General features: G+C 44.0%; 1 protein-coding gene across 5 annotated transcripts in view; it reads left to right on the forward strand.

Annotated features, from left to right (window-relative positions):
- OSBPL3 (oxysterol binding protein like 3) overlaps positions 1–14,413 on the forward strand; it is a 179,288-nt gene extending 164,875 nt beyond the window's left edge. For all 5 annotated transcript variants that reach the window (XM_032304466.1, XM_032304467.1, XM_032304468.1 and 2 more), the window contains 4 exons: positions 2,224–2,368; positions 5,683–5,809; positions 6,999–7,121; positions 10,549–14,413. In XM_032304466.1, the coding sequence (XP_032160357.1) occupies positions 2,224–2,368; positions 5,683–5,809; positions 6,999–7,121; positions 10,549–10,645 (492 nt within the window). In that variant the 3' untranslated portion in view covers positions 10,646–14,413. The remainder of the gene's footprint in view (positions 1–2,223; positions 2,369–5,682; positions 5,810–6,998; positions 7,122–10,548) is intronic.
- The last annotated feature ends 9,746 nt before the right edge of the window (positions 14,414–24,159 follow it).

Here is a 24,159-nt window from a genome sequence, read left to right on the forward strand (position 1 = left end):
TATATCACAAGAATTCCCCCCCCAACTTCCATCTTTCCCAGTATAAAAGCCTGCCTCCTGACATTCGCCCCCAAGGCCCTGTGCGGTATGCACTGCCCCCTCATCCCGATGTTCACACACGTGCACACACATGCACACCTGCACACACCTGCACGTGGTTCTGTGTCCGCACATGCGTGCACGCGTCCACCCACTCCTTTCTCTCCAGTCTCAGCTCCCACCACGCTCCCTTTCTCTTTTTTCCCCACCATCCTCTGACCACACTGGCATTTCTCTCTCTACCTTCTTTTCCTCAGGCCCCTCTCTTCAGACCCTTACATCATCAGCCCAGCCTTGTTAGTCACTTTCAGTCATATCCCCTTTTCTTACAAGTGTTTACTCCCGCCTATAGTTAACTTGCTCACTGTTGGTTTACTTGGGTATTTTCATTTTCAGTCCCAGCACCCTCCTCGCCGCCCCTGACTCCGGAAAAGCAAAAGCCTGAGCTAATCTTGCTCACTGCTGTGGGCTGATGTCTGGAAAGGCTCATGAACATTCATAGGGTACATGAACAGATTGGCCAAAGGCAAAAGCAAGGAATAGTCTGCTTACCTTTGCAAGTGCTTTGATTCCCTTAGATTCCTCTTGCCCTTAAAAATTTCATGGGTTTAAAATGGTCTTAAAGGAATATTTGCATTGAATTAAGATGAAAATCCTAAGCAGAGAGATGAGGCTCTAACTGTGGAATTTCATGCAGTACCTCTCGGCACCACTTAGAGCTGCTGGGGGACTCGATGGAGAGCTGGTTGGGGTCTTTCTTATATCCTAGATTTCAGACCAGGATGTAGACAGAGAAAAAGCTAATGATGTTTGGGGTAAAGTAAAAATGAACCTGCCTTGAAAACTTCACGTAGGCTCTCTGCAAAAAGAAGCAAAGGGTGATCTGGGCTAGGGCGCTACGCCCCTGTTCCAGGTGAGGGCCGTGGCTTCTCAGCAGCTCCGCCAAGGAAATGGGCTCGAGTCCCATTTCCACCATCCACTTGGTACTCACACACTCAGGGCCAGAGAATCCATTTCTGTGGCTACGAGAGAAAAGGGAATTAGAATACTGGATGTGCCTCTGGTGTTGGAAGAGAATCTGAAAACAGATGCAACCTTCCCAGTGGAACGTGAGCGCCTTCCCCTGTTGCGTCCCACCGTATTGCCAGCATTGGATTTGTCAGGGGCAGCTGTAACAGAAAATCTGACTCCTGCTTCAGAATACACTTAAGAGCCTAGACAGTGTTTGTTTCCCTTTTCCCCCATGTTTACGTGAGTCGAGACGTCAGGTTAATGCTTCTGATGTAGCTCTGTGATGCTGCTGTCCTCTGGCCTTCCTCCTGTCTTCCCCATAAGACACAGCATGGGGAAACCAGACCACCAGAATATGACCCCAAAATGCCACTCAGTTTTACTGGGTTTTTTAACTACGGATTCTGTTTGGGATGAAAATAGCACTAGGAGTTTTGATTTATGAGGTAATGCCTTCCGTTCTTTCCTGGGGATTTTTTAGGGCAGGTAACTGGGAGATTGGGGGGGAAAAGTCAACTCTAGGGAGTTAGACCCCCCTCTGCTGGCCAGCTTGCAGTACTGCATGAAACCCACAAGGCTGAGCCCGACTGAGGGGCTCTCAGATCAGGACTGATCCACAGGGGAAATATGGGACGCATCACGTTCCAGTGGATTGGATGAATAAATCTAGTTTGGGGGAGAAATGATGTAGAAACAGAAAATGGGTTGCTTTACAAAGGAACCCCCTTTGTTGGTTTGCAAAAGACTGTCCAGTTCCTGTTGAGAAAGAATATATATGAGTTAATTTTGTCTTAAATTGTAATAGAGCCATGGTGACGTCCACGGAACAGCTTCTCCAGACAAGCGGGCTTAGGAGCTAACTATATTACTTGGCTAATGTGTGAGCCCTGAGCCTTTCCTTCTGATGTTGTGTGTAGCAAAAGAAGAGAAAACCTGTATCTCTCACAATGTCGACTGTTGGGTCACAAACTATAAATAAAGGGTTAGATGTTAATTTTTATTAAGTAATTAAAAGTATGATTTTTTTAAAAAAGGCAGAACCCAGAGCTAGCAAATTATATGCAATGTAGAGTCATTCCTATGCTTTTTTTTCTCTGGACTTTTTTTTTCTCTTAGTATCTGACATTAGTTGACTCCAAAGTATTAAATAAATAACTCTCATTGGAATCCTAGGCAAAATACTGGAGCACTAACGCCCGTGAAATTGAAGGCACAGTATTTGACAAGGATGGAAAAGTGGTGCATCGGCTGTTCGGGAAATGGCATGAAAGCATCTACTGTGGGGGATCATCTTCATCCACGTGTGTCTGGAGAGCAAGTCAGTACCCCGGCTAATCAGTCTCGGGCACGGGTTGGTGGGGAGGCACGGCCAGAGTTGCTGCAGACAGGCTGGACTCCATGTCCACCGTCCCAAGTCTCCAGCCTGTACCTGCTTAAATGCTGTTCAAGCAACCAGCCCTTCATTCACTCCCCAGTTCTTTCTCAACCTCATCCTCCTGCTTACCAACAACACCTCAGTTGGCCTGCTAGGTCCTGGTTCTTAATCCCAGAACAAAGCCATTATTAATCCATGGTCACTTTCTCAGAGGAAGTCTTCCAGGCTACGCACATCACTCTCGTGCCTATCCTGGGCTCTGAGAAGGAATGTCAGTGAAGTATAAGAGGTCATCATAGAGTAAGAATGAGTAAAGAAAAAGCAGTTGCTAGACAAGAGTGACCTGGGGCTTCTATAAAAGTTAGGGGCCTCCCAGATTCACCCATTACCATTACCACCTCTGATCTCTCCTGTAATTCTAGAAAATACTGAGCCCTCGAAGTAGCTGTGGGGAGGGCTAGGGAAGCCAAACCTTCACACCATGTCCCCTAAAACATTTTAAAACTTTTGTCCATCTTCTAATCTGATAGGTATATTTCCAAGTGTTGACCATATTATAAACTATTGCTCTGAGATACCAACAGTTGTATGCTTTAGGCTGATCAAAGTAAAACAAAAAAAACATTCTAAGAGTAACTTAAACCATTAGGAGGTGTGCTATTACTTAACAAGTAAGGGATTGGATGGCCCCACAGTGTTTATACAGACAACTTACCTGTGTCAAAAGCACAGACCACTGACGACACATTCCTCTACTCCCAATATGGCAGTGATGTGTCCCCTCATGGGTGTAAAATATTTATCATGATTCCATATCATATCCCCATGCGACAGGTCACTAAGCAGGAGAGAAGCCAGAATAAAAGAGCTATCTTCTCTTGTAGCCTTTCAGTTTTCAGGAAACCTTTACTGGGATTCCCCAGCAAAGGAGTCACTAAGTTTTGTCAGCCTCAAGTGGGTCCAAATCCATCCAGTCAAGGGCAACTGGGAAGGCAGAAAAGATTCAGATGGGCTTAGATTCACCCCCTAGGTAGGACACAGTGCCACACAAACAGATCAGTTTCCCATTAGCAAGTAAGAAAGGGAAATAACTGTAGGGTAAGCAACCAACAGTGTCATTTTCCCTGGATGGCAGCCATATATAGCATCCACTGTCACAGAGGTAGCCATGAAGCTGGCACGAATTGGCACTAGCAGCCACCTTCCTAGCTTTAGAAGTTCAGAGAGGCACTCACTGTCCTTTGCTTAAAGTATGTTTCGGAGATGAGAACAACCTTCTCTCTGGGATGTTAAAGCAGCGGCTGGGCTGAGCACGTGGTGGGTGTGGGCTGTACGTTTGCTGTGGTTGCTCACTGACTTTGTGTTTGTGCCTTGACCATGAGCATCTCTGGCCCATCTTCAAGAAGAACCACTGTCTTGACTCTGGTGGTTGGGCTGGATTTGTGAAGGCACAGTAGGAAGCTTTACTACTATTTTCATGACTAGGATGCACAGGACATTAGACTTAAAATTAGACAGAAAGGACTCCCAAGGCTTGAAAAACTGGGTTTGCAGAACAGTGCTTGGAAAGCTTTTGTATTTGTATGTGAGAGCAACTCCTGCTAAGACTAGAAGTGGACTTTATTAGCCTACATTTGATTTACCCAGTATATAAACTTGGTATTTTTAGCTTGATTTTTAGCTGGGATTTAAGTTAGGGCAATACACTTGGATATACACTTGCTATAATGAATACCACAGATCAGGTGGTTTAAACAACAGAAATGTGTTTTCTTGCAGTTCTAGAATCTGGGAAATCAGAGATCAAGGTGCTAGCAAATTTGGGTTGTGGTGAGAGCTTCTTCTTGGCTTGCAGACGGCCGCCTGATCAGGGCTATACCCTTTGGACCTTATTTAACCTTAATTACTTTCTTAGGCTCCTTCTCCAAATATAGCCATACGAAGGGGTAGGGCTTCAACATAAGAATTTTGAAAGGATATAAACGTTCAGCCCATGACACTGCCCCTGGGCCCCCCCCCCAAACCTCACCTTTCTTACATGTCAAATATTCCATCTTAACAGCCCCCCAAATCTCAACTCATTCCAGCATCAACTCTAAAAGTCTAAAATCCAAATTCTTAACTAGATATTATCTAAATCAGGTACGGGTGAGACTTGAGGTCTAATTCTCCAGCCTCTCCAGCTCTGAACCCATGAAACAAAAATGTGCTTCCATATAATGACAGGACACCCATAGGATAGACATTCCCATTCCAAAAAGGAGAGATAGGAAAGAAGAAAGGGGCGATGGCTACTGGGTAAGTCCCAAACCCAGTAAGAAAAATGCCATTAGATACTAAGACAGCAGATGATACTTTTTGGCTCGATGCCCCACCCTCTGGATGCATGGGGGCAGTGGCTCTGCTCCCAAGGCCCCCAGGGCTCTGGGTGGTGGCCGCAAGGCAGGTCAGAACTTCTGCGGTAGCCCCGCCCTTTGAAAGGTGGAGGCTGCCTTCCCCCCTGGGCCTGTGTAGTCTGGACCTGTGGTGGGAAGGGCAGCCGAGAGGTTCTCTGAATCACCTTTGCGTGTTCTTCCCTTTGCTTGAATGATAACACACATTTGCGGCTGGAGACTGCGAGGGTCCCATCCTGTAGAATGCCAGCCGGCCAGCAGCCTTACTTCCTTCGGTCCCATATTCTCTATGCCCTTCACCTCAGGCAGCATTTCTGCTGGTGTAATCCCATGTTTATTCCTGGCTTTTGCTGAACTAGATTTAAATTTAAATGTGTAAGATTTAGAGGGAAAGAGTTGGTAGAAAGAAGGGCAGGCATGTAAGAAAAGAATAACCTTGACCGCTTGCTAGGGCTTCAACACTATTCTAGGAACTAGCCAGAGTTCCAGGAGGATTTGACATCTCTTAAATGAAAAATGGATTCTCCAGAATCAGAGTCTTGTTAGTCAGGAAAAAATGGACCCAGAGTTCTTTTTAACATGTTTATTTTTGTAAAATTATTTTTATAGCTTACACAGTATAAAAACTTCATGGCATTACATAAATTCCCTATATGACCACACAAAAGAGGTCTTATCCTTGTAGGTAGAAGAAAACTTCTAGAGAAAAAGATTTATAGTGGAACATTCACCACCAGTTTGTTAGCCAGGATTTAGAGCTGAGAGAGAAAAATTATAGCTGGTCTGGGATGAAAAAGAGGCAGGAATTAAGATGTAATGTAGATGAAAGGCAACTTAGAGATGAATGATTTCTTTTTCTTTTAGATCCCATGCCAAAAGGCTACGAGCAATATTATGGCTTCACACAGTTTGCCCTGGAATTAAATGAAATGGATCCATTGTCAAAGTCTTTATTACCACCTACGGACACTCGATTTAGACCAGACCAAAGGTAAGCACTTTGTAAAAGATCTGTATCCCCAGAGATGTAAAACTCGTTGGGAAAAGTCTTACTGACAACTCCCACCCCACCAGAGGCGCCCAAGAGAGACGAATGTCATCAGGATTAGAGGCCCAGGGGGCCTTGAAGCACTCAGGTCATGAAAGGAAGGGACTCAGGTCATTGCTCAGTAGCACCTTATTTCAATTGATTGAAATCTCCAAACACGTGTTAATTTTTAAGAGTTCTATTGCACACAACAAGACAGAACTTACTATATATCTGGAAGAGTGAGAAGCACCCAGCTCCCTTATCCCTCAGATTTCACTTATTTTGGCACATAAAAATCTAACTTCTGATCCTGTGTTTGCTGGCAATATGCTGTGTAAACCTTCTTAGTCTCAGTTTCTTAATCTGTAAAATGGAAACTATTCTCTGTCCTTGGGCCTATTTAAGACTCAAGACCCAGAAAGGAAAAAAAAATTATATATTTGACTTTATTTTAGGAAAAAAATCCTTCTTCGTGGCAAAGTAAAAAAAAAAAAAAGTGTGTATACACACACACACACACACACATAAGTATATACGTACATATACACACATATGTACATATGTTTAATATTTTATATATTTTTATATTTTTATATATGTGTATATACATATATATACATACCAAGAATTAAATAGTTAAATGACAAACAGAAATGTGTATTTACAATTCATTTAATGAATTGGTTCCAGAAATCGAGATGAACTCATTAAAAAAATGGACATCGGAAAATGAACCGTTCACAAAACAGGAAATGCAGCTCTCAAACATATGAATAGGTGCTCAGCGTCCCTGAAAGAAAGGCATATTTTTAAAAACATGTTGACCTATGAATTCATAACCTACCAGCTAGCGGAGATTCAACAGTCTGATGGGCTCCAAGGCTCCCACGGAAGGGCGTGGTGAGGAAGCAGGTGGGATGAGGGATGGGGATGAAAGCGACAGATTCCTTCTTAGAGATACAATTTTTGGAACCTTGTATGTATCACCAATTCCACAAAGAGTATCTTCCCTAACTACTGCAAAATACTGCTTTTAGGCTTGGAGAGGGATCTTACAGGTAGGGAATCTCCAGTTCTAGACCCATCATTCTAGTAGTCATGATGACGGTGTTATCCTGGAACCTGCGTGTTTCCCCCCTTCCTGCCCCAGGTTCCTGGAGGAAGGGAACATAGAAGAAGCTGAAATACAAAAGCAGAGGATCGAACAGCTGCAGAGAGAAAGGCGGCGGGTCTTAGAAGAAAACTGCGTGGAGCACCAGCCGCGGTTTTTCAGGTGTGCACGCCCAGCACGGGGGTCTTGGGCTCACAGGGACTGGTGACCCTGGAGGCTTCTATAGCAGGAAAGAGGACAAGAGTGTCCCCTCCCCAAATGTGAGCGTTCTTGGTGTCTTTCTTGCTCCAGAGGCCTAAAACCTCTCCTCTGGAACACGGAACGTGCAAGTGGTCTAATGCTCGGTTTGCAGAAGTTCCAGAAACACTCCAGTTTGGATTTGGGACACTTACTCTTCATTTGAAAGTAACTTGCCATGAAAGGACTTGTTAAAAGTAGACTCCAGGATTTAGAAGGGGCATCAGAGAGCATCAGCTCTTCACCCCCTCTTTCTTATTACCTGAGAAGAAACAGGGGCCCGGGGAACATAGGGGCTCTACGGAAGGCCCCAGGGAGATGCCCCAGGCTGGGGTCTAGCCCTCCTGCCTACATGCCAGGGCTGTGTATGGCCATAGGGGCTTTTTTGTTTGTTCATTAAAAAAATAAACAAACCGGGCCCATGCAGCAGATGCTTGCCCTGCCCATTCCACCCCAGTCTTATTTTCAGAGCAGCCTGGGTTTTACTGTTTAGTTTTTTGTTGTTGTTGTTGTCATTATGTTTTAATGGACAATAGGAGTTAGCTACTAATCTTGCAGCAGCAGTAGTAGCAATTAAGTAACTGTATATTCCAAAATAGCAAAAGAGCAGCAAGTAACGTTTCATCCCCAAAATATAATGCTTTTTACTTTTTTAGAGTCATTGTGGATTTTGTCAGGTCCCTTCTGATCATTTCCACCAACTCAGGTTACGAGCAAATGAAAATCATTCAACTGGCCAGAGTTTCATCCCAGAATATTCAGAATATCCAGAATATTCAGAACTTTGTTTATAGATTTCATTTATCTTTATTATTTTGTTTATTGTCAATTAGCCACATACAGTGCATCATTAGTTTTTGATGTAATGTTCAATGATTCATCAGTTGCATTTAAATATTTTAAAAACAAGACTCCTTAAACTATTTCTTTTAAAGACAACAGATAGATAAAGGGATAGATGAAAATAAACAAACAAACCTGTTTATTTTGATCTATTGACTTAACTGACCAGTTGATAGATATTCACAAATACCCTTAAGTAGGCCAGTTCTCTTTTTTCTTTCTTTCACCCAGTGTCATTTTTAAACAAGGGAAATCTACATATATAAAGATGTTCACTGCCCTGTTTTTTAGGATCATTAAAACTTGCAAGTAACTAAGTTGTCTCAAGAACTAGGGAGGGTGAGGCATCGATTCGATCTATGTGAAAGCATCAGAAGTGACTTCATAAAGGCTGTGGAGCTCTGTGGAAAATGAATTAACATTTAAATGTAAAATACAAAACCTTACCTAGGCTGTGGTGGCCACCGTCTAGAATGGAACTTGAAAGGATGGAACACAGCTGCAGCCGCATGGCCACGGCTCTTTTTCCTCTGGATAGTCTGGGAAAGTGTCAGAGTATCAGATGTGCCAAATAAGGGGCTGGAGAGGAGGCAAGAACACTGAGCCATAGTGGTCCTAGCACAGAGGTGACCGAGAGGCACGTGGCAACAAGGAAAGCGTCAGCAGGAATTCCATGTGGAAACTACAGTTGGGACAAGCCGGGCTCCTCTGTGTCACAGTAAAGTGTCTGCTAGGCAGACTGGCTCAGTTTAGACACATCCCTTTATCAGAAGAGGGAAACCAGTGTGACAAAAATCTATGTCCCCAAGAGTGTAGGAAAACAGGCAGTCTCTCCCCTTTTCTTCTTAAAACATGAAATATCAGACAAAGTTACAAATACATGCAACCTTTGACCTAGCAGTTCCATTTACAGGAATTTTCAATGTGACTGTACTCATGTGCATACAAAATTACATATTGTTGCAGGTCTACCTTCTTATTATTAACATATGTCTGGGATAGCTAGAGATTTAAACAACCTCCTAAAAGCTCACCAGTAAGCTACCTGTTAAATTGTGGTCCATTTCTACAATGGAATATCATGCAACTGTTTAAAATCAGGATTCCTTATGGCCAGAGTCACCAGATGTTTCCTATAAAAGACAAATGGTAAATATTGTTAGCTTTGCAGGCTGTAAGGTCTTTTTTTTCCTCTTTAAGATTTTATTTCTTTATTTGACAGAGACAGAGAGAGGGAACACAAGCAGGGGGAGTGTGAGAGGGAGAAGCAGGCTTCCCGCTGAACAGGCATCCCAATGTGGGGCTCCATCCCAAGACCCTGGGGTCGTGACCCAAGCTGAAGGCAGACACTTAATGACTGAGCCACCCAGGTGCCCCTTCAGGCTGTAGGGTCATAGTAGTATCTGCCCAAGCCCCCTGCACAGCATAAAAAGCAGCCATAGACCATAGTTAAGTGAATGGATGTGGATGTGGTGGTGTTCCAGTAAAAAGGGATTAAGATTAAAGGGGATCTAAGTATAAATAAATCACAGAGATGAAAAACAGCACAAGCAATATAGTCAATAATATTGTAATAATGTATGGTGGCAGATGTCCAGTGATGACCACTGATAGAAGGACATGTATAGAATTGTTGACTCAATATGTTGTATACCTAAAACTAATAAAACATTGTGTGTTAATTCTACTTCAATTTTAAAAACCAATAATACAAAGATAGGCAGAAGGCAGGATGTGGCCCTTGGGCTATAGCTTGCTGACCTTATTGTGACAATGGAAAATGATCTCCAGTAGATATCGTTCTGTCAAAGTCTCAAGGGGTGGGACGCCATACAAGGCTGTCTTTATGTAAAAAATGGGAGGCGTGGAGTGTGCACGGGTATGCATGCACGCTCAGACATGCGTGAAATCTCTCTGAAAGAATGAAGCTTATAAGAGCATTGCCTCTGAAGAAAAAGGACTAGGAGTCTAGGAAATGGGAATAGAAAGAAGACTTTTAGCTATCCACCCCTTTGGACCTAAGGAATTTTTATCTATTTAATATATTGTCTAGTCAAATAATAGTGAACCAAGGCTGTGCTCTCCTGACTCTTATGTCTTCCAATTCCTTTTGTTTTTAATGTCACCTTAGAACTTGCTGTGAACAACCCAGCTGATTCCTAGCTTTTATATAGTCACACCCAACATGGTGGCCGTCATCCCAGCCGTGTTTTACACACTGACAACTCTTCCCTTATCCATGTTTCTCTCAGAAGCACCATTTGTCATAGCCTGTAAGTTTGAGAAACGCAAGTCAGGAGTAACAAAATGGTTTCCAAGCTTCCTGGTCCCTCACGGTCCCCAAAGGAGACTGTCAGGGATATTGTGTGCCCATGAGAATGACAGCCAGGCCCCTGGGGGGGGGGGGGATATGGGGGGGATGCAGAGGGGGAGATGGGGAGAGGGAAAGAGAAAGAGAGAATATGACAATATTTTCTATAGCTTTTAAGAAATTCTTTTACCTTCACAGGAAATCCAGTGATGACTCCTGGGTGAGCAATGGCACCTATTTGGAACTTAGAAAAGATCTCGGTTTTTCCAAACTGGACCATCCTGTCTTATGGTGAAAAAGGAAAGAAGAATGATACATCCTAATACTTATCCTGCATTTGCTTTCTGAAGCCACAAACCTGCGTCTATGTATTTAGAAGAAATTATCTAGAATGATCACCTGTGCTTAGCTTAGCATTGTAAGTAGTAAAGTATGTCTTTTCTTCAATAGGTTTCTTTACAATTTCAAATGTTATCACAATTGTTTATATGAATGTAGAACACCTTGATATTTCATTTTATATATAAACTATTTAATAAAAATGCAAGATTGAATGTTAATGTGTGGGTTAAAAAAGAAGCTTTAACACTAATTTTCCAAAGGTTAGGAAAATTCAAATTAAATTTATGCCTTATAAAATTGTGTTGGAGACAAAAATTTATCCAGGTGCATTAAGAAATATGAATACCCAAGGTTACTCACTCATGCATAAGCTACCCGAGTTTAATTTGGTAACTCGGATCTCTTTTTGGCTCCAGTGGCTCTGGAATGGCTGGTAGGAAACAATTCTGCTGGTGCTGGAGTCTGAAGAATATTTGCATTTGCATTTTGGCGGTTGGCAGGATGGTACAAGAGTAGTGGAATGTATGTTTTTAATATCGAACAGATACGGCGCCTTCCTGAAGAGGAGGAAGCATTTGAGCTCATCCCTCCCTAGAGGTGTATTGCCTTCTGTGCAAAATTGTACCCTGTTGTGCAGAGAAATTGTCATCAATCTGAGACATTCCCATTAATTAAATGCTATAGTGGCATCCCAGAGACATGGTAGGAAATTTCTCCTTAGTGAGAACTGAACTCTTGACAAGTTAAACTATTTTCTGCTTCCCACCCCCACCCCTGGGTTCCTCACCCTTTACCATAGCTCTGTGGAGTATGGGATGTTCCAGTTCAGCCTAAAACATACAGTGCATTCCACACAACAGTTTGACTTTCTAAAAGTTTAGCAAAATAATGGATTATTTTAAATAATGCGTTTTTCTTAAATACTGTTTTGATATTTTCTACCTCTTAATAACACCATATTTTAGATCTTGTATAAAAAGTTTGACCATCTGCCTTATAGACAATGTAGGGAATTGATGTTCTTCTTTGTGTTGTGTTCTGATAACCTCTTTCCTACACTTTCCTCTTACTCATTTTACTCTTCTGTGAGTTTTGCAGCAGTCTTGAATAATACAGATTACAACTAGTAAAAGGGGAAACTTTGTCTTTTTAAATATGTTACTTTGATGTACAATAATACAATTTGTGCAGTAGTTGAAGTGTGTTATCAAAGCAAAGCCAACTTCTGCCCAGATTACATTAAAACCAAAGCCTAATTTTTAAGCCTTTTAGTCTAATGTCCATAACAATCCTATGGAATATCAAGTATAATGGTGTAGTAAAAAGATTTCTCCAGAAAACGCTTACAGATAATTAAATAATTTCAGAGCGTGTAGAATTCTGTGAACGAAAAGTAGAATAAGTGATGGGGAAAAAAGAATGCATTTTTTTTTCCAGTGTCACACCAAATAAACAAGTAGTTGGACAGCATTGCATTTTCAAAATGGAGTTATTTAAAGTGGGTCAGTAGCCTTTTGGACTCTGCAAGTGATTAGCATTTAAAAACAATAAATGGCTTATTAAATATTACACTCGTTCCTTCCATATCAGGAAATCAAGATGAATACAATGTGAATATCATTTCCATTTCTAAGCAGTTTAGATGACACAGTCCAATTCTTCGGCATATGTGCTTTGTTCTTTTCTTTTCAAGCATGTATCCGAATTCTCCTCACACACAGGAAGAAGCATTCTGTAGATTTAAGGAGACTCAAGGGAAAACCAAATCCAGTTTTCACATTATGAAGGAAAATGCAGACTTTGAGCAATACTGACTACTAAATAGGCCTCCTCCAGAAGCTGGCTCAAAAAAGACCAAAACAAAACAAAAACCCACCACAAGAAAAGCAAGACAGGCAGCCTGAATGGCTGTAGCTTTGTCATACAGTATCTGGAAATGTTTTAATTCTCCCGCTATTTCAATTGATCTTATGCTTTATTTTGGAATCACAAGCATAAATACCACCTTGGTAGTCATCTTATTTGAGATGCAAGTGGAGATAAATTAGAATAGGATATGGAACCATATGCAAATTTAAAAAGCTACTGGTCAGGTGCCTCGTTAGCGCAACAGGTAGCGCGTCAGTCTCATAAAAAGCTATTGGTCAGTAGTACCAGCCCTATAAAGGGCGTTTCTAAAATTTAAATAGCTTAGTGATGCATCCTGTTATTATAGTCTTAAAACTACCTTGAAGGGGAAATGGTTTCTTTTCTCCTTCAGTCCCTTTTCTCCATAGCACCTCCCCATCTCATCTGTAGCTCAAGGGCTTTTGCTATTTTTAAGGCAAAGAAAAGAGAAACGTGTTGTTCTTTGGGAAGAATGAGGGTAGAATTCAGCTTTTTGGACTTTGAAAATCCCAATCCAGTAATTGTGATCACCATGCCATCTGAGATACATGCTTTAACCTCCATATTCTTCCTGATTATTCTATCCCAAATTGATGGTGAATTACATATGTATTCTTGAAAATGGAATTCTGGGCAGTCGACTACCTTGTACTTCGGATGTGCCTGTGGCCACTATAGATTACCCCAAGCTGCAGGAGATCCTTCTGGAAGAGTCCAGCAGCCTCCGGTGTGGCCTGACAGCAGATCCCTTCGGCTGCAGGCCCCAGAGCAGAGGCCGGTATTACCCTGAGTCAAATGTAATCATCGGAATCCCACTGAGGCTCTCCCGGCCCTTCACCCCCCAAGAAGTCAGTCTGGTTCCGGGACTAACTGAACAGCCGAGTTCACTTTAGGACAACAGTCCAGTTCTCCATCAAGTCGCTAGAGTGCCCCAGCAGCCCACAGTCTTTGTGTGCTTCCCATGGGACTCTCTGGAAGAGAAAAATACACAATCTAAAAAAAACAACAACAACAAAACAAAACAAAACAAAAAAAAACCTCTTCATGTTTACTTCATTTGAGCTGCTGCTTTTCCTATATTCTCCTTTTAATTACTTCCAGTAAATCACGTGCTTGGGCTTCAAGGACTGTCCCTCATCTGTTATTTTCCAGATTTACGATGAGTGCTGCTATAAGCAGTCTCCACCCTGAAAGAAAAGAATTAAGTTTTTATTTGGCAATTGAACCTTGCTGTAGGCCTACTACATATTCAGTGAGTTATATTATGCCCTCAAGCTATCATAGAATTTTCTCCGACCTTTTAGTTGTGAGTAGGAGCAATAAAGTTGTTCTTATGATGTTAGGAGTAATAGTTCCAATGTATTAGCATACTTTATTTGAATGTCTTTAATTTTGATATTAACATGGGCATAAATCTATTTTTGCTACCAGATGATAGCTATTTTCATGCGTTAAACTTCCCTCTGCATTGTATAAATCTGTTACTTGCTGTTAGTCTTTATTTTTCTGTGTTGGAAATATTTATCACAGGAGTATCTGTAAATCATGACAGAAAATCCAAACCATTTTCTGAGACCTTTGTTGTGCGTTACATAATGATAAGTTGCAATTTTATTTTATTCATGATGATATTATCTTCCTCCATTACCTTCAGAGGATATTATTTTTTTTAAGAATATCTGTAAATCTTCTATCTAGCTGTGTATAAGATTATTTTCTGCTTAAATCCCACCCTTCCACTCATATACCCCATTCTCCCCAAAACGTTTGTGCTAATTTGTTTATCCCCCTCATGTAGCTTAGTTGATGGTGAATAAATAACATGGAAAAAGGGCCACCTTTGTCTTTGTTTTTCCAGGTTAATGAGTATTGGTGGCTGCTGAAGGGGAGCAAGACTCTAAAGTAGGGTTATCTAGAAATATGCCTGGTTATCTAAAGTGATAGAGAGGGGCGCCGGGGTGACTCAGTCTTTGGGCACCTGCCTTCTGCTTGGGTCATGATTCCAGGGTCCTGGGATGGAGTCCCATATCCAGCTCTCTGCCCAGCAGGAGGACAGCTTCTCCCTCTCCCACTCACCCTGCTTCCCTCTCTCACCATCTCTCTCTCTCTCTCTGTCAGATTAAAAGGTCCCCCAATAATGGGTCCGTGATTAAAGGAGCGAGACTGATACAAAACGAAGGTCAAGCAAAGCTTTATTCCGCACCAAGCATCAAGAATCAAACCGAACGTTCGGGGCTGCGCCTCTTACAGAGAGGGCGACCTCTCTCTGCTTCACAGACTAGCTTTTGAGGGCAAAGGCCATGTGGTTGGGCATGGCCATGCACAGGTGGCCAATGAAACTGTAACACACAGAGAAAGCTGCACAGTCATGCTAGGTCACACATAAGTGACCAATTGAATTACAGTTTACCCTAGTAGCTATTTGAACTAGCCTATCACCTTGGTCAGAATTGGCACCCAAAGGGGGAGCCCATACTTCTTGGTAACTAGGGAGACAGTATGCACTCCCCCGCTGATTGGATGTCTCCAAGGATGGTCTGACCCACCCTTGTATTTGGGCTTTGTTACCTGGGACTGGTTTCCGGGACTTGTTTTTAAGTCCCCTGGGGGAAGGGGGGCAGGGACAGTTTAAATTTTACTGCATAAACAACAAAATGACTGTTTAATCCAAGATGGAATCGCTCTGGCTAAATAGGCCCTTACAAGATAAATAAATAATCTTTTAAAAAAATAATAATAAAGTGATAAAGATATGAAGTAAGAATACCCTGGGACATAAACTGGAAAGCCATAAAATTGCCATAATACAAATGTAGGTCCCTCAGCCCTTAGGAGGAGGGACCTGAGGCAGCCAGAGCCCCCAAACAACCCCCAAGGAACTCCCTGTGTTTACCCCAGGACATTATGGAAAGAGGGTGCTCTGTGTGCCTTAACATGAAAAAGGAAACTGCTGACTGCTCTTACCAATTTAATGGCCCTTATGAATGACTGACTCATCTCCTCCTCCCATATGCAAGTTGTGTCCTTTGCAATGCCTGGAACATTCTTAACCTTCACTAAACACCCATCTGGTTCATTGACATTATTTATCATGGTACACAGGATGCTGGGTCCCAGTATGAAGGGCATAAACTCACATCTCTGTATCTCTAAGAACACTTAAAGAGACAACCAAAAGCAATTTATGAAACTTGATTGGATCGCGGCTTAAAAGAAAAGAAAAATAATTTTCTTTTCCTTCACTGATTATTTTGAAAATAATCAGTGAAATTTGCATAGAAACATAATGAAATTCTTTCCAATTTTCAATGTGTTGTTGATACTGCCTGTTGATCTGAATCAAATCTGCCGTCAGAGGAGGACCATTTTCCAACATTATTAAGAATAACAGGTTATGAACACTAAAGAAAATCTTAACAAGCAACCAACCTCAGAATACTTTAACATGGTAGCCATTGCTGAAATACGTCTTCAAGCATCCTAAGGTGTCAACTTTGAGGAGGCAATCAAATTTGGAGGTACGGGTTCTAGGCCATTGGTTTTACAAACTCAGTCATTCAACTTTCCAGTCATACTGATAAAGGGAAGGCAAGCTGAGGACAAGGCAGAAGCTGACACCCCACAACACCCCCTCCCCGCCCCCGGCCATGGGATTTAAGTGGCATTCCTCAGGTACTCCTGGCTGCCCTAAGGAAAAACAAATAGTTAACTTACAGAGATCCCAATCCTGAAAGACAGGAGTCTTCCTCAGTTTACAAAAGTCTTAGCAATCTACAAGATGGTCTAGCTTCTGGAAGGGAATGTGCATACAGTTCAATGTCCTTATAATCTGCAGCTGATTGACTGATACTTGAAGCCCAGAGAGCACAATGTTCCTCTAGGAAGCTCCCAAATGTCTCACTGTTCATGCCTGACTAGAAGAAAAAACAACCTTAACTTGACAATGGTAGGTCCTCTTTAGCATGTGAAAGTTCTTTTGAAACCTCCCTCTCCGTTACTTCCTCCAACCCTGTAGTATATAATCAGCCACCCTCGTGGGGCAGCAGCTCTTTCTACCCACGGGTCCTATCCCCATGCTTTAATAACCCCCATTTTGCACCATAGATGTCTTAAGAATTCTTTCTTGGCCTGGGGTGGGTGGAGCGCCTGGGTGGCTCATTATTAAGCGTCTGCCTACCGCTCAGGTCATGATCCCAGTAGATCAAGCCCCGCATGGGGCTCCCTGCTTGGCGGGGAGACTGTTTCTCCTCCCACTCCCCTTGCTTCTGTACCGTCTCTCATTGTGTCTCTCTGTGTCAAATAAATAAAATTTTAAAAAAACAAAAAGAATTCTTTCTTGGTCATAGGCTCCAGACCTCACCCCACCCAACCTCACCTATACTCCAAAACCCCATCAATACCTTGGAATACCAGCACTAATGTGACTGATGGCCACCATAACCCACAAGTCCGGACATCACCGTCCCCCTCCACACCCAGACAAGGGTTTCTTTTCATGGACTTAGTAGTTGGGGTCCCTGCAGGAAACAGAACCTAATTCTGGTAGTTCAAGAGAGGAAAATGAAGGGGCTACTTGGCTGGGGGAAGGCATATCAGCAAAGCAGGAAGTTGTTAGCACAGCCGGAAGTAGCTGGAGCTTCAAAGAGGGGAAGGGCCATTGGGAGCTGTAGTGGAGGTCCACCCAGTCTCTGCTAGAAAATCCAGCCCGGAGGAAGGAGGAAATATCCCAATCTCTGTCTCCTCGGTCCTTCACCCTGGTGGCCAAACCCAAGTAAGCCTCGAACTCACCTACCACCACGCTCCCCCTGTTCTTGGAGCTCAGCCCCCAGGGCGGTTGGGGGGAGGGCCCGGCAAACAGCAGAACAAGCACCTGGATCTTAAACCAGAGGAGCTCCTGCCTCAGCTTAGGGAGGAATCTTCGGTAAGTAAATAGGCTTAAGAGCCTCTTTTTTCTTTTTTTTTTTTTTTTTTAAAGATTTTATTTATTTATTTGAGAGAGAGAGACAGTGAGAGAGAGCATGAGCGAGGAGAAGGTCAGAGGGAGAAGCAGACTCCCAATGGAGCTGGGAGCCCGATGCGGGACTCGATCCCGGGACTCCGGGATCATGACCCGAGCCAAAGAGGCAAGAATTTGTAAAATTATTTTGGCTCCCGGTTATTTTACCAAGGATAAATTATGATTAACTGTACTTTAAAAAACAAAACAAAACAAACTCTGGTTCTCTGTGATATGGTTGTCAAAGTTTTGATGAGCTAAGAGCAGCCTCTCTTCTTTGCTAAATGCCATTATTTAAACAGATACCAGCCTAGGAAAGCTTTGTCAACTTCAGTGATTCTCAAATTTGGATAATGTGCTGGGGTAATTTTATACACAAACACACACACACTTCCCAGGCAGCTATGGTAACGGCTATGTTTCTTTTCATGAAACGTTGTATATTGTTTTTGTACCATCTCGGAAGTGTCAAGGTAAAGGCCTTGTCACCTCTTTCTCCTGTGACACCTCATGGGAACTATAAAAGGGGCTTCCACAGAGAACAGGCAGCAGCAGCTGTGGTAGATTCTTCTAAAGAAGTTTGCCCAGCTGGGATGGTTGTAGACACTGAGAATACATAGTCTCCCATCTTGAGGGGCTTCTGGTCCGGTGGGAAGCCAGTGAGTTGGTCGACAACCAGTGTGGCAGGAAAGCTCTATATAGAGGACACCCAAGTGATGAGGGGAGAGGTGATGGGGCCTCATGGATGTACGCTGAGAGGAGGGACAGACCTCAGACAGTGAAGAGAGCAAGAGGGCTTGACGACAGAGAAGCCCAAGACTGGGGGTGAGGGGGAGATGCCCCGTATGACTCACAGTTCCCCTTTGTGCCAGTTAGGCCACAACACTGCTTCCCAACGAACAACACAGTGAAATTTTTGATCTGTCGCAGTATCTGGGGTTTCCTCAGCTTGGAGCCTCGAGGTGAAGGATGGGGAGTGCTCACAAACAGCCCTGAAGGGACCGAAGAAGGCCAAGGAAGGCACACCCAGCGCAATGACCTCGCTTTTCCTCCTCCGCGGCAAGATCACATAAGCCGCCGCCTCCAGTGCTTCCCCCACCCGCATGTCCAAACACGGGGAGGGAAAGTGAGGTCATGCCTGAAAAATCTGAGGGGTTGATCATCTTTCTAGAAGCATTACCAGAGCAGGGTGTCTGAATTATATGAATAGACTAAATTTTCTCATTTTAATATTTTATTGTGGTAAAATATACATAAAAATTTACCATTTTAACCATTTTTAAGTGTACCGTTCAGTGCCCTCGGGGGCACTTGTGTTGTTATGGGATCATCACGACGACCCAGCTCCAGAATTTTTTCACTCTCATACTGAAATTCTGTACCCATTTAGATTAAGTTTTAAGCAAAATTGGATCTTGATGCTATGCCCCCCCAAAAATGGGTCCGTGATTAAAGGAGTGAGACTAATATAAAGCGAAGGTCAAGCAAAGCTTTATTTCACACCAAATAGCAAGAATCAAACTGACTGGCCAGGGCTGCGCCTCTTACAGAGAGGGCGACCTCTCTCTGCTTCACAGACTAGCTTTTAAGGGCAAAGGCCATGTGGTTGGGCCTGGCCACATGTAGGTGGCCAATGAAACTGTAACACACAGAGAAAGCTGCAGTCATGCTAGGTGACCAATTGAATTACAATTTACCCGAGTAGACATTTGAGCCAGCCTATCACCTTGGTCAGAATTGGTGCCCAAAAGGTGCCCAAAGGGCAAAAGGTGCCCAAAGTCCTTGGTGACTAGTCTTTGGTGACCGTATGCATCCCCCCACTGATCGGATGTCTCCACCTGGCCTGACCCACCCTTGTATTTGAGCTTTGTTACCTGGGGCTGGTTTCCGGGACTTGTTTTTAAGTAAGTCCCCTGGGGGGAGGGGAGCAGGGACAGTTTAAGGGTTAAACAACAACGGTATTATTTAACCTTATTGGAAGCCTCTTGCTAAATAGGTCCTTACACTTGAGTTAATTTTTTTCTTGCTAATTAGGATGTGAGGGCTCATGCGGAAGACCAGATCGGATATTGGCAAGATGGAAGCACTGTATCTTCCTGACTTGGGTCACACTTTCACAACCCCGCCGAGGTGGTCGCACAACAGCGCGAGTTAGCCATCCCCATTTAACAGATGAGTACACCGAGGACCAGAAGTTACGGAACTTGACCCAACTCTCACAACTGGTCAGTAGCGATCTGGGGATACACCACTGACTTGTCCGAATCCAGCTCCTGCTACAGAGTGAGATGTGAACAGTGTAACCCCAACAAACACCCTTTTCCCTTCCCAGTGTTAAGAACTTGTTCTCCAAAGATTTTGTCAGGCTTTGAAGCTGACACAAGCAGTTCAAGGACGGGAAAGAACCATGGGGTGGGACTTGGGAAACCTAATTCTAGTTAGTGGTGAGAACTGAAGTGAATCACTTGCTCTCCACAAATCTCATTTAGCCCCAACAGCACATGGACAGATTATCCTTAATTTTCTCTCCGTGCTGCCTCTTTGTGATCTTGAGAATAGGTGGAAATGTTCTGCGGTTGATCAACAAATATTCATGAACACCAAGCATGTGCCAGACGCCGTCCCTACCCTCATGGGGCTTCCCTACAAATTGCAGACTCTGCTTTAAAGGGTTCTTTTCTATTTTATCCTGAAAGTGGTAATTATACGGCTACATGGAAGAATGTCACATATTCAGAAAAAGCTGTCCGCTTTTGAATCATTGTACTTTTCTGAAATCAAAATTATCTAAGAGTGAGCAATTGTCACAAAGCCTCTTGAGAGGGTCCTTTGCCTGCCCACATTCATCCAGCCGATGGTACAGAATGCGGGAGTTTCTGTTCTCCTGGAGCTCCGAGTCTGGTGGGCAGAGGGTGGGGTGGAGAGGGGAGCGGAAAACAGACAAATGTGCGATGTAACAGACACCAAGGGTTGTGGCGACAGACCCTCAAGCCCAGTGGGAAGGCGTCCAGGAGGGTATTGTTGTATGTTACATGGGGTGGTGAGGGAGGGTTTCACCTGGTTCAGGACTTGAAGGACTTGGAGGGAGTGTAGAGGAAAAGCGGAAGAAGGTTTGGGGTCCTGGGAACAACACAGACCAGCCTGGGCCAAGTTGTGTCGGGTGCAGCTGGAGGAATGGCCAGGAGGCCAGTGTGCATGGAGTGCAGGAGCGGGTGAGTGGGGGGGGGGAGGAGGGTAAGTCAAGACGAGTGCTGGGAGGTATTTGAGGTCAGTGGGCTTTGGTTTTTACTTGGAGTGAAATTAAAAGTCATAAAGGGGGAGCACCTGGGAGCCACCTGGTGGCTCAGTGTGTAAAGCGGCTGCCTTCGGCTCAGGTCAATTCCATCCCAGCGTCCTGGAATGGAGCCTCACATGGGGTTCTCTGCTTGGCAGGGAGCCTGCTTCTCCCTCTCCCTCTGCCTACAGCTCTCCCCACTTGTGCTCTCTCTCTGTGTCAAATAACGTTTAAAAGATTTTTTTTTTTTTAAAGTCAAACAAAGTAGTGAGCAGAGGAATGACCTGATTTGACTTCTGATCTAGGGGAGACTAGGAGGCACAGGCAAAACCAGGGAGCCCAGGCCAGAGAGAGGTGGTGGCGGTGGTTGGACCAGGACAGAAGTATTGGAGGTAGAGGGAAGCAGGAAGAAACTAGAAGTATTTTGAGGGTAGGATTAGTAAGATTGGCTGACGGGTTGGATTAGGGATATATTAGGGAAGAAGTCAAAGACAAATCCAAGTTCTGTGGCCTGATCTTCTAGAAGGATGAAGTTGCCACGAGCTGAGATAAGGAACACTGTGGACAGAGCAGATTTGGGTGCTCTTGGTGAAAAATTAGGTGGTGATTTTCTTCCAAGAGGAACTCTTCAGTAGGCAGCTGGATATATGTGTGTGGTGAAGGGTAATGCGGCTGGACTGGGCTTATTCAAACCCTGCACATGGGAAGGAAGGAAAGACTGGCCCTTGGCCATCTCCTGGGAGATACCCTCTGAGCCTTTGGAATATCCCTCCAGATAAGAGTGGCTTCGTTACCCGGGACCTTGGCTGTGCCAGATAATTTGGGCTAAAAATGTGTTTTATAGTGGGGACTTTGGGTAACCCTGTATAACTTTGACCTCTGGACAAGTCAGAGACTAAATAAGTATGGCCAGGCACAGCGGTGCTCCCTGCTTAGGTGACCGACCCCGGACACCAGACTTCCCTGGCTGACAGTACTCTGAATATATTGTCACACACCATTGCTGAGATTTGTCTTATGAGAAACCAGGAGAGGTTCCAGACTCCACCGTCTCCCTCATCCACACACTCATGGGGACCGAGTCCCGGCCAGCCTACCTGTGAAGTCCTTCTTCCTGAGCCTCACTGTCCCTGCCTCAGGTGGGCTCTTATCAGTTCCTGCCTGGCGGGCAGAGTTCCCCGTCCTGCCTCAACCTCTAAGCTGCAAACAGAGTGGCTTTTCCAAACCCTGGTCCTATCATTACTCTCTGTGTGATCCTTCTCTGCTCCAAACACCCCAGTATGGCGTGTGGGTACTGCAGTGACCACAGGCCCAGACTTTGGGGTCTGAGAGACTCGGGTTTGAATCCCGGCTCTGCTATTCTGAGGGTCCGCTTCCTCAGTTCCAAACTGGAGTTCATCCCCAGGGCAGCTGGGAGGAGCACTGCGCGCTGCCCTTCACTGAGCACTTGCCTGGTGTTAATCACTAGTTCAAGGCTCCTTTAGCATCGTGCTTTACCTAGGAGGAAACTGAGACCTCGCTCATGGTCACGATCTCCTTCCTGCCTGTTAAAGCCAGGAGGCAGGTGCTCTTGGCCTCTGGGCGAGCACTTCTCAGAGAGTGGTCTGGGCACCCCTGCGGGCCCTCAAGACCCATCCAGGGGAAGCGCAAGGTCTCATGGTGGCATCATAATATTAAGACACTATTTGGCCTTATCACTCTCATCTCATGAGTGTACGGTGGACTCTTTCAGAAGCTCTGAGCCGTGAGCATGCAGCAGGTCGATGCAGAAGCAGGTATGCTGTGACCAGCAGTCTGCCTGTAAGCCAGACACTTAGTGATGTTTGCAAAAATGTAAAGTGATGTTATTCTTTGCTAGATTATTTTTTTTAATTTACTTTTATTTTATTTTTTAAGATTTTTATTTATTTATTTGACAGACAGAGATCACAAGTAGGCAGAGAGGCAGGCAGAAAGAGAGAGGAAGGAAAGCAGACTCCTTGCTGAGCAGGGAACCCTATGTGGGGCTCAATCCATGACCCTGAGATCATGACCTGAGATCATGAGCTGAGCCAAAGGCAGAGGCTTTAACCCACTGAGCCACCCAGGCGCCCCTTGTTTTTGTTTCGGAAACTGTAGTTCTGTTTCGTTGAAAGTATGTTCTTAGTTAACATACAGTGGATTTTTTATTGATATTTTAAATACATTCATATTTCTAAAGTGCTCAGGTTGAATTTCTAATACAGTGAACATCCATAGATAGAACCAACCTAAAATGTAAGCTCTCCGGGAATCTCTGTAACTTTTAAAAAGCACAAGGTTTTCCTCGAGAGTATAGAGTTTTTAAGAGCATATTTGGTCTTGAGACCTATGAATAACTGTGAGTGAGAGCACCAAGCCGTACAGAATACATGTCATTGCCGAGGGCTCAGCAAATGGTCGTGTTCACTCTTTTGTGGGGCTGCGTACATGAGTATTAAATTTACCAACTTCTGACTCCCCTCAGCCTCCTCATCACTGCCCCACGTGCCCCGTTCTGTCCTGTTAGGCTGAGCTCCTTGCAGTCCTGGACCCCCACACCGGTGCACACTCTACGCCACGTCCGCCAAACTCCCACTTCCTCGCCACCAGCCACCAGCCTCAGCTCAAGCACCTACAGCTTTTAGAAGACGGTTTTGTGTCCAATGCTCCCGCTCTAACTCCCTGTCCAGGCCTCTTCTCACTGAACCATGTAGGCTTGGGCAGAAAATGGAGATTTTGTTGATTTCCTTGGAAAGGTTTTATAGAGAAAGGTTTGTGATTGACCACCCATTCTGTTCACTTGAGAAAAAGGCCCTCATCTTGGTACATGTCAGTTTCTCCAGCACGAGAGCGATATACACAAGGAAGATCATGGGCCCGGCTAGGGTTTCCCAAAATGTGGTCTGGACCCCTGGCTTCTAGGTCGCTCAGGCATAATATGCAGGTGGGGTAGGAACCTAGGGGTCCTACCCCACTTCATGACCTACTAAGTTGGACTCTGAGGATAAAGCCTGGGAATATGATTATTTTCTAACTTGGTGAAATTATATCTCCCTAAAACTGTTCAGACAAATACGCACATATTTAATACTACAGTCCTGAAATATGTTCTTTGACTGCCACCAACCAGTAATACGGTAGGTAGTGTTTGTAAGTCAGCTGTAGGTTGCTTCTTCCAATTTATTGGGCTAAAAATAAGCTTAGATAGCGAAGGAAGCTTTCTTTTATTCTGCAGTGTGTAGGGCTATATTCTAGCTGAGAATAGGATTTTTAAAAAGAAAGTCTTGTGTTGATTTGGGGATTCTTATAC

This window comes from Mustela erminea, chromosome 11 (genome assembly GCF_009829155.1).
Source record: "Mustela erminea isolate mMusErm1 chromosome 11, mMusErm1.Pri, whole genome shotgun sequence".
Classification (NCBI taxonomy): Eukaryota; Metazoa; Chordata; class Mammalia; order Carnivora; family Mustelidae; genus Mustela; species Mustela erminea.